This window comes from Octopus bimaculoides, chromosome 25 (genome assembly GCF_046866305.1).
Source record: "Octopus bimaculoides isolate indiv1 chromosome 25, ASM4686630v1, whole genome shotgun sequence".
NCBI lineage: Eukaryota > Metazoa > Mollusca > Cephalopoda > Octopoda > Octopodidae > Octopus > Octopus bimaculoides.
Genome location: NC_142952.1, coordinates 16,407,036 through 16,418,256, shown reverse-complemented (window position 1 = coordinate 16,418,256; position 11,221 = coordinate 16,407,036). Strand labels below are relative to the sequence as shown.

General features: G+C 34.8%; 1 protein-coding gene across 22 annotated transcripts in view; it reads right to left on the bottom strand.

Moving 5' to 3' along the window:
- LOC106869828 (uncharacterized) overlaps nucleotides 1-11,221 on the bottom strand; it is a 484,455-nt gene that overhangs the window by 114,959 nt on the left and 358,275 nt on the right. For all 22 annotated transcript variants that reach the window (XM_052976406.2, XM_052976408.2, XM_052976409.2 and 19 more), the window contains one exon: nucleotides 5,413-5,582. In XM_052976406.2, coding sequence (XP_052832366.1) covers nucleotides 5,413-5,582 — 170 coding nt within the window. The remainder of the gene's footprint in view (nucleotides 1-5,412; nucleotides 5,583-11,221) is intronic.

Below are 11,221 nucleotides of genomic sequence, written 5' to 3'. Positions count from 1 at the left end.
TATCTATCTAATTTGGAAAGTTCTTCAAACTCCACAGATTAAAAGTTCACTAAATAGAACAATTTTGTGTGCCATTAGAAAAGAATTTTTATAAAATATAATTTTATAGCATGAAAGTACTGATATTTCCACCCAACAGCTCTTCAGTTTGATATTAATAATTGTATAAACAACTGTAGTCATTAACTTCTTATAGATGAACAAGACCACAAAAGTTCAGGATGATATAACTGTTTAACCCTTTAGAATTCAGGTTACTCTGTCAAATGAAATGCTTATTTATTCATGTAATTTGGGATTAATCATGCATTATCTTGTAGCTTTGAGATAACGACTTTCCAGGGTATGCATAACAGGCTGGATGTAGTTGCTTTAAACATAAAACAAGTTGAATATTTGGGTTGGACAAGGCTAGTTTAAATGCAAAGGGTTAAATCAGCCCAATATTTATACCTTATTAACCTGGGAAAGATAGAAGGCAAAGTTAGCCTTGGCAGGACTTGGAGTCTTAAGGTACACAACAAAGGACCACATCTGCAGCAAGTCCTAAAGCTTCATAGATTAATACAACTTTAATCAATCATAAGTATTAAACCTTTAGTATTTAAAACCAACCATATCAGGCCCAAATATTTTACCTGTTTTATGTAGAAAATGGTCAAATCAGGCCTCTCACACCTACCCTACAATGTTATTTTAAAAATAAACAGTAACACCATTGAAATCTTGAAGTTATGAGATAATGCAGGATAAATTCAAAATAATGTGAATAAATATACATTACACTTGACAGAGTAATTTGAATGCTAGAGTTAAACTCTCCAATGAAAGACAATTTGATCCTCATAAATTATGATGTTGCATGTATTATGCAATTTTCAAGTTTAATTCTTGGCAATCAAAATAAAAGCACATTAAAAAAACAAAGGCATTAAATTAATACTTATTTAAGACAGCGACCAGTGACTTCTTTTTGAAATGTCCCACTTGAGATTCTTTTACTCTTGCCTCAGCCCACATGTATATTATGTCATAGCTTATAAAAATGTTTCTAAATATCCACTCTCCCTTTCCATTTCTGACAATACATTCTGTAAGCTGAAATTAAACGATCATAACACAAAAGACTTATCTCAAAAAACTATCAACTGTTCAATGTCCCACAAATACATTGAACTTTTTTTTTTTTTATAAAAGGTCTGAGGTGCACCTGTTACCACCTCCTGGTTTAAGGGAATGAAAAGCCACAATAGCTGTGAGGTTTTGATACTATTCTGAAGCTACTACAAACATGATTTAAATATTTTTACAATATCATTGAGTATTAGTTTCACTGAACTGACTCCAATACAAAATTAATACTTAGAGAAAAGCAATGTTAAGATTTGAACTCAGGAAATGAGACAAGAATAAATATTGTTGGGCCAGCAGTCAGATGCCACCCTTTCTACCACCTCCCTACCCCAACTAAAGAAATTTATTACCTGCCACTTCTCCCTTGTTCAAATAACATTCATGTTTCACATATATTGATATTTTGTTGATCGTTTCAACAAAAAGAAGAGAAAAAGCTTCATTAAAACAAGGCTTTTATTTACTAACATATGTTGCTCAGAGTGACAACACATTAATACAGAACATATGTTACCCCTCTTCACTAAATAAAGCTATGAACAAGCTGTTTTTTGTTACTGTTGTGACATGACCAGAGGTGGCTATCTCCACCTTTCTATTAGTCATTACCTTGAGATTAAAAAATTTTTTTTCTAAATATGTTGCTTTCATAAGGTGTTTGAAGGTGAAGAGAGCTAGATATCTGTTCAGTTTTATCTAAAGATAAAAGAGAGGTGGGTATTATGCTTGATTCCCTTCTACTCATCCAACTAAGCTAATTATTACCCTGTTACTTAGATTTCATAACCCCATTCCTTTTTTTTTTTTTTTTAAACAATTAACAAAATAATAAAAAAAAACCACAGGAGATTGCTAGGAATAATGGAATGCCAAACTGGATGCTTTAGGAATTAACTGCCTGCCAAATTTGAGTTCAAATCACACCCAATATTAAGTGCTGAATTTGTCATTTATCCCTCTGAACTTCATAAAATAAGTTGCAGTAATACAAACAGGGAAGTCAGTTATACTCTTCTCCAAAACTTAATAGCAACAAACAATAATAATAATAATCATCATCATCATCATTGTGGCAAGTTAGAAGAAATCAATGTTTCTATAGAGATTTAAAATAAATTTTGTACTATGTTCTTTCAAACTAATCAATTGTTAAGTAAATAGGTTTATAAGCTGTTGACATTTTCTGAGTGAATTTGGTTAATATGCAATACTGAATACTGTCATCCAGGAAGGTTTACAGGTCTAGCAACACAATGAGGCAGACAGTCGACTGGGGAGACACTAATGTTGATGACAAGAGAAATATATGCAGGTTATTGTGTAATTGTGTTTATAATGTTAACATAAACATGAATGTATATTCACTTGTATTTAAATATATGTGTATGTCCATATAATATATATATATATCTGCATGCCCATGTGGGTATAAAGTGTTTCCCTGTCAGTAACTCTTTCCCTCGATGTTTCAAATCTATTGACATTACTTTTTCTCTCACTCTGACTGCTGTGCCCCCTCCATTAACACTTGTTACTGCTCCTTTCCCATTCCTTATCCCCTTCATCTTTCTGGCCCTCTCATCTGTATTTATTAATCAGTACCTGTAGACATTTCATCTCTCTCTCTATCCCATGAAGGGTACCATAAGAAACTTGTTTGTCACAACAAAGTTTATAACACAGTTTCAATTATTTGCTCACATTAGTTTCCTCTGATCCCACAGTTTTACTAACTAATGTGCAGGTTGTGAGGCAGAGACCTCAGTTAATTTGAAGAAATATAATCTTCCTGCAGACAGACAACAGAGATACCTAGCGTACTTTCCAAACACATCTCAAACAGAAACAATAACAAATGTCCATTGCTGTCATAGTTTTAATGCTTTCCTACTCCATAACCTTTCTCCAAGTGTCTCATTCATGTGCCATTTTGTCCTTAAGATGCAACACATCTAGCTTTAATTCCATCTCTTCCTTGTCTATATCCATAATAGATACCTTTTACCATCAACATGTAGCACTTTAACCCTCTAATAATCACTGCTGTCTTCTTTGTAAGAAGATCGGATCTTTGCGATTTGACGGGCAACATTTGTTTTCTTAATGAAACACTTTCAAACTTGGGACACTGGTAGAATGTGTTATATAAAACAACTTCTTCTCTTAACCTTCTTAACAAAAAATTGTACATCGAAAGTTATTTCATGTTAAAGTTGTCGTATTTCTGTAATTTCAACCAATCACTGACGTCTATTCAGCTGAATACAGTTAGTGCTGTTCGGTGTCAAGTGTATTATTCCCTGTTTAATTATATCATTATTCCCTAGTAATGGTTTAGGGTTTTAGGGTTAGGGTTCGGGTTTTAGGGTTAGGGTTCGGGTTATGGCAAAAATAATCATAACCCTAATCGTAATCCTAAAACTAACCCTAACTCTAAAACCTGAACCCTAACCCTAAAACCCTAAAGCTAAAACCAGTACAAACGCACAAACGATGTCATAAATAACAGTGACAAACGAAAAATATACCGCTGATAGTTGTTGTTGACAAACAACGGCACTAATTTTATTCAAGGGAAACAATCCCGTAACACCATTGTTTACATTCCACGGCGTAATTGTTTTCACCTCAATAGACGTCAGTGATTGGTTGAAATTACCGAAATACGACAATTTTTTACATGAAATAACTTTAAATACAAAATTTTTTATCTGTTCTATAACACAAAATATACAAGTATTCGAAGTTTGAAAGTGTTTCGGTACCAAAAACACTACATAAAAAAATGTTGCCCGTCAAATCACAAAGATCCGGAAGATCCACCCCATACTCTTACTTCAAATGTTTTGAATCTTCCATGAAAGTAAAAATGATGTAAAATATCTAGAAGGGAGAGAGAACAGGAGGTTGTGAAGTTTGTCTTTCTCAAGGTTATTAGTAAAGTCATATAGATTCCAACATCAAAGTTCCTGTCATAAAACACAAATATTAATGAAACCAAAATGTGGAGAAGAATCTCAATTGTATTAGAGGTAACAACAAAAGTAGCTCTAATGATAACTGTTAGCACTACTGGACCATATCAACAACCTAATTCCTTTTGACTGGACACAAAGTATATTTAAAGAAAAAAAACAAAAAAAAAAAAACAATGGTGAATAGATTGAATTAAAATCAATATATTACTGGTACGAATTCTATCTATCCTGGACAGTGAGGGGAGTGGGAGGGATGGGTGGATGAAACTTGAACACTAATATAAATCCCAACAATCTTATCACATTCTAAATAGTTTTAATAATAATGTTCATGTCTTATAGATGTATAGGGCCTCTGATTTAAAAGATACGGGGGAAAAGATTGCAAGATATTCATGCCTTTCTGAATAACAGTACTATTAGAGGAATGAAATATTTACATAAGTTTCACAATAACAAAATATACCAAGCATATTTTCCCTACTAAATTGGAAGTTTAAGCTTTGCAGGCCCTTAACCAACCCCCTGCCTTTATTTCCTCCACCATCAACTTTAGCCATGTCTTACTTAGCCTTTCCCTTTCTGCTACTTCCTTCCACATTAATTTCCATCACTCCTCTCAGACTTCTTCAGCATATGATCAAGCTATCTTGTTCCATTTCTCTTCACAAGATCCATCACTGGTTCTATTCCCAAACTCACTCTTTTTCCCTTCTCTCATCCACTGAATCAGTCTAGTTTCTGTTCTTTAGAGCCTTCTCTGCTGCTACTTTGTGTTCATTACTCATGTCTCACTCTTATAAATCATAAGCACTCTCCACACATGCAACATACATCATTTCCTTCAGTCACAGTGACAGTCTATTAGTACTCAAAAGTATGCTACTCAGTTCCAAGAACTTTTTCCATATGCATCTCACTGTAGTCACCATTACCAAGTCCCATGGCTGGTTGTTGACAAATTTTTCCGCTTTTTAAGGCTAATGTACCCAGTATTTCTGCTGTTCTAATGGCAATTCTGCATTTGAAAAAATATCTAATTTGTATCATTTATATATATGTATCTGTGTGTGTGTGTGTCTGTCTGTCCCCCCACTACTGCTTGACAGTTGATGTTGGTGTGTTTATGCTCTTGTAATTTTGTGGTTCAACAAAGGAGACTGATAGAATGAGTACCAGACTTTAAATAAAAAAGAAAATGTACTGGGGTCAATTTATTCAACTAAAAATTCTTCAAGGTGGTGTTTCAGCATGGCTGCAGTCTAATGACTGAAACAAGTAAAACATAAAAGATACCAACCACTTTTGATCTGTTTGATCTGGTTCACCGTTTCTTGCAGTATTGCACACTTATCAGGCTTCACTGAGAATGAGCTCATATCGGTGACACTTGCCGAGATTAACTCTGCAAGTTCTTCGATATAAGTATTTTCCTGCTCTCGCCGACGCTTCTCATTCAGACATTTATTTCTGTTAAAAGAAAAATGAATACAAAAAATTATTCTACATGAAATAGTTGTGAGAAAAAATATGGGAATATGTAATATTCAATTCTAATACAATTCAATTTTAAAATTTGCTTTCTAAAGCGATTAAAATTTACTGAGGAGCGTAAATGAGGGGGGTGGGGGTGAGAGAGATAGAGAGAGAGAGAAAGAGAATGTTTCTTTGGTTATGAAATACTGCCAACTGCTTTATCTTATTCTTCTCTCAAGTAATCTTTGCTGTGGGCCATTCATTACAGGATAATTATATATGTAATACATGATCTGTAATAACCATTTAGTTTATGTACGATAAATTTTTAAATGTAATAACAGTATATAAGTAATAATTTGTACTCAGCAAGAAATTGGCAATTTGGAAAAGTAAAAGGTTCTTCATAATTACACATCATCATTTCAAAACCCAATTAATAATAATTTGATATCACTTTTCATGTTTTATTTGCCAAAAGAAATAGAAAATAAAACTGAAAACAATGATACCTATATTCTCACAAAATGTGATAATGGGGGGGGGGGGGGGGGGGGGAAATTAAAATTTTCTCAAATAACTTTAACAACATAATATACAGAAAATGAAATGGTTTAACCAAGGAAACAGAAGCAACGTTTGATTCGATGAAAAACTGACTTCAATATAAAAAAAAAAAACAGGAATACAAAAATAATCTAAACTTTATGAGACTCAAAATGCTTTAATTTCATCAGATGTAAACCCTTACAAAGCCTTAATGGTGTTATTATTAGTAGGTGGGTCTAACTCAGTTCTGACGATATGTATTCAGTCATTCAGTCAACTGAATTACTTGCTCCTGAATCAAAGTGTAAATAGTTGAGCATTCCACAAACACATGTACCCTTAATGTAATTCTCAGGCAAAATCAGTGTGACAAAGTTGTACCCTTGAATTCTTGGTGCAATCAATCCAGCAGGCTCCCACAGTTTCAATCTGCCTTTGCTCACAAGGTTTGAGTGAAACTGAGGCTACAAAATGTGACATTTGCCCAAAATGCCACAGGAGGATTGAACCACATGGTTGCAAAGCAAACTTAACTACTTGGCCATACTGCACCTATTGATAGTGATAGTGATGATATTACTTGCAGTTATGATAATGGTTTTAAATCTTGGAACAAGACCAGCAATTTTAGGAGAAAGGGTTAGTCGATTACATCAACCCCAGTGCTCGACTGGTACTTATTTTATCAACTATGAAAGCATGAAAAGCAAAGTTGACCTCAGCAGCCTTTGTAAAACTCAGCATGCAAAGTCAAAAGAAATATCACTAAGCATTTTGTCCAGTGTGATAACAATCCTGCCAGCTCAATGCCTTACTTCTACTAAAAGTACAAGGCCTGAAATTTTGGGGTAGGGGACTAATTGATTACATTGATCCCAGTGTTTCACTAGTACTTAGTTTATCGATCCCCCAAAAAAGATGAAAGCAAAGTCAACCTTGGCAGAATTTAAACTCAGAATGTAATGAGGGGTGAAGTACTGCCAAGCCTTTTGCCTGGTGTGCTACTGACTCTGCCAGCTCAATAGTGATGGCAATGAGAAAAAGAATAATTTTGCTCACTTGTTAGTTTAGTTAAGATTTCAAAATGGCATTTAACCCTTTTGATAGCAACCCATCTTAGACCAGCTATGAAGAGAAAGAGAATCAACAAAGCTGATAGATAAATTACTATAATATTAAAAAAAGAGAAGAAAAAAAAAGGATAAAAGCTACTCTAAATTGATTAAGTCATAGCAACAATGGAATTTCCTTCCATTTCTGGATAATTTAGCAATATCAGGAATAAAGTAATTTTTCTGCTGTGGTTGCTAGTCAGTCTGTCTTTACTACCAACATCTGATACTTTTTATCAATCACCACCAATCATCATCCAATGAGGGAATATGTTGTTGCTCAACCTTCGAAATATAGCAGCCAAATTTCCCTCGTGTTACATCCTATCATCTTTAAAAAGGAAGGACACATTGGAGAGTTTATATAAAAGTAGGTAGGATGATCGCAACTGGAAAACTTTTTACCATAGATCTATTCAATCAGGGCTGACCTAGGACTAAACTACAACCCCTACGATAGGAAAACAGTTATATTAAAGTTGATAAAAACATTTGAAAAGCTACAAATAGCCTTATTCTCTTTTGAGGGAGTGACAAGACCAAAATTTAACCCAAAGAGAGTGGGTTTGCAACTTGGTATCTGGAGAGGCAGGTCCATGGCAACAGATATTGTCATGGGACATTGGATCAACAAACTAATGAAACTGCTTTGGGCCTGGTTCAAACCAGAATTTCATAGGGACAGGAACTGACATGAAATCATGAGCTGGATACTCAGTCACATTCAGTATGGGATGACAGGAAGCTATCCTAGAAAAACTGGGAGACATAAAGGCATGGAAATGTTGTTAGACAAGTCTGTCCAAGATGCATACAAAGCAACAAAACTGTTTTGCATACTCATTCAAAATGCAAGTTATTTGATAAAACTGTTGTCATGTGGAGGGCTATTGGCTGATCCCATTGTGAAGATTACTCTGTTGCCTTCATTTGGTTGGCAAGGGTAGACAGTTTTCCTTTCTCTCTTTCTTTCTGGTGGCATGATGAAAGAGATTTTATGGTGAATCATTGAAAAGATTGGAGATAGAATGTTCCATTCTCCAGTCAAACCCTCATAAACTTTTTTAAAGTTTTACTTGGAGAGAAAGGTGAGAGTGAAGTAATAAATGCTGTTTTCCAATAGATTTACTGAAAGGTGAATGAAAGTAGTCAGTGGATCCATGGTGGTCATTGATTGGCTCACAGAAGCAGACCTCCTCCCCTCTGGGGACTATTATTCATTCATATGTAATTGCCCATACATTTTGTAATCTGTCCCTATAAATTCTCATCTGTTACCTTCGTGGAAATAAAGAAGAAAACACCATTATTATTACTGAGCAAGTAGAATCGATAGAGTATTGAAAAAAATGCTTTGTGGCACTATACATTCTAAGTTCAAATCCCACCAATGTCAACTTTGCCTTTCATTCTTCCAGGGGCAATACAGTACCACTGAAGCACTAGGGTCAATGATATCAAGCAACTAAACCCCTCTCCATAAAATTGTTGGCTTTGTTTAAATCAAAAACCATTATCATCATCATCATTATAATAATTATCATTACCATCACTGCTGTTGTTGCTATTGGAAGTATTGTTATAGTATCAAGAAAAAATAATGCTCTGCAGCATTTGTCCTGCTTCTTTATATTCTGAGTTCAAATCCTGTCAATGTCAACTTTGTCATCCTTTCCAAATAGATAAATAAAAAAAATACCATGCAGGCCCCGTGCCTAAATTAGAAACATCATTAATTATGGCAAAATTGGTTCAGTAACAGATTAAATAATTGCTATCTGGTTATATATTTCTGTGCCGAGTTCAAATATCATTAAGGTGAACTACTAAGCCTTTCATCTTTTCTAGGGTTGAGTTAGAAAGAAAAAAAAAAGGCACCAATCAAGTAGTGAGGTTGATTTAACTGAACTAACTTTCCTCCAAGATTTGTAGTCTTGGACCTACGTTAGAAATCCTTCTTCTTGTTACTTGTACCAAGGACAAATGTTAATCATTGACAGGCAAAAAGAATAAGTTTTTGAAAAATGCACATATGAACACATACATGCAAACATAAATATGCCCGCGTGAATACAGATGTATGTAAAAGCATGAACACACTCAACCAACTAAATGCATTTAAACATATAAACACAAAAATAGTTATACTCCAGAAAATAAATATAGACTAATTTGCACACAAAGACAAACATATATATATTCACACACATAGTGACAAAACTAAACTAGAAGACAAAGATGATTTACAATGTAGTGAAGAGTTGTTTTACATTTCCTTTCAATAAAGCTATGTGAGTAAGGAGGCAGTTGTTTACTAATTGGACCGATTCACAACAAATGAGCACATGAAGCATCTCCTCCTTCAACACTTCCCTCCCTCTCAACTACAACGACCACTGCGCACTTGCTATAACAGAGATGTTAGAAGGGCAAAATATAACCAGTTTTCTTTGTGTTTTACATACATACATCAAACCCTACCTTTTCTATCTATAGCATGTCCTCCCCACTCTCTCTCCTTCACACACACACACACACATTCAAGGTTGAAAGTAAGATTATTGATAACATGTCACAAAAGCAGAAACCATCTTAGGGTGTTCGTTTTATTTAAATTAATACCACTCAATCGGATAAAACACACACACACCTAAATGTAGATTACTCAGAGATCTTGTAGTATCAAAAATACTGATTTTGACAAGCCATAATGTGTGATGGCCATATTTTATCAAAGGTACTTAGCAACATAATAATTTCTAAAAGATACAAATAAAGATAAATGTAGCCTATTAAATCAACCTCAGTATTTGGCTGGCAAAGTTGATCAAGGCAGGATCTGATTTCTGAATGTAAACATAATAAAGCATTCTGTTAGATGTCTTATCAGTTCTGCCACCAACCACCACAAAGATAATAATGATGATGATGATCCTTTCTGTTACCTTTAATAAACCTTTCTACCACAATAATAATCCCTGCCCCAAAATTTCAGCCACAAGGCCTGAAATTCTGGAGGAAGGAACTAGTCAATTATATTGACTCCAGTGATTAGCTGGTACTTATTTCATTGATCCCCACCAAAAATAAAAGACAGACCTTGGAGGAATTTGAACATAAAGCCAGATGAGCATTTTGTCCAGCATGCTAACAATTCTGTCAGCTTGCTGCAATAATAATAATAATTATTTCAAACTTTGGCACAAGGCCAGCAATTTCAGAAGAGCGGCTGAGTACATCGATCCCAGTGCTCAACTGGTACTTATTTTATTAACCACAAGCAGATGAAAGGCAAAGTCAACTTCGATGGAATTTGGACTCAGTATGTCAAGACGGACAAAACACTGCTAAGCATTTTCCATGGTGTGCTAATGATACTGCTAGGTCACCACAGAAGGCCAGGAATTTTTTTTGGGGGGTGGGGAGATAAGTCAATTACGTCAACTCCAGTGTTTAACTGGTACTTATTTCATTATCCCTGAAAGGATAAAAGGCAAAACTGACCTTGGTGGCATTTGAACTCTATGTAAAGATAGACGAAAGCCACTAAGCATTTTGCTGCCTTGATAATAATAATCCTTTCTACTATAGGCACAAGGCCTCAAATTTTGGAGAAGGGGAACTAGTTGATTACATTGACCCCAGTTTGTAACTGGTACTTAATTTATCGACCCAAAAGGATGAAAAGCAAAGTCGACCTTGACGGAATTTGAACTGAGAATATAGCAATGAGCGAAATACTGCTAAGCATTTTGTCCAGTGTGCTAACGATTCTGCCAGCTCACTACCTTAAACAATAGTAATTGTAATAATTTTTTCTACTAAAGGCGCAAGGCCTGAAAATTGTGAGGAGAGGACTAGTTGATTACATCGACCCCAGTGTTTCACTGGTACTTAATCTACTGACCCTGAAAGGATGAAAGGCAAAGTCGACCTTGGTGGAATTTGAACTCAGAATGCAAAGACAGACAA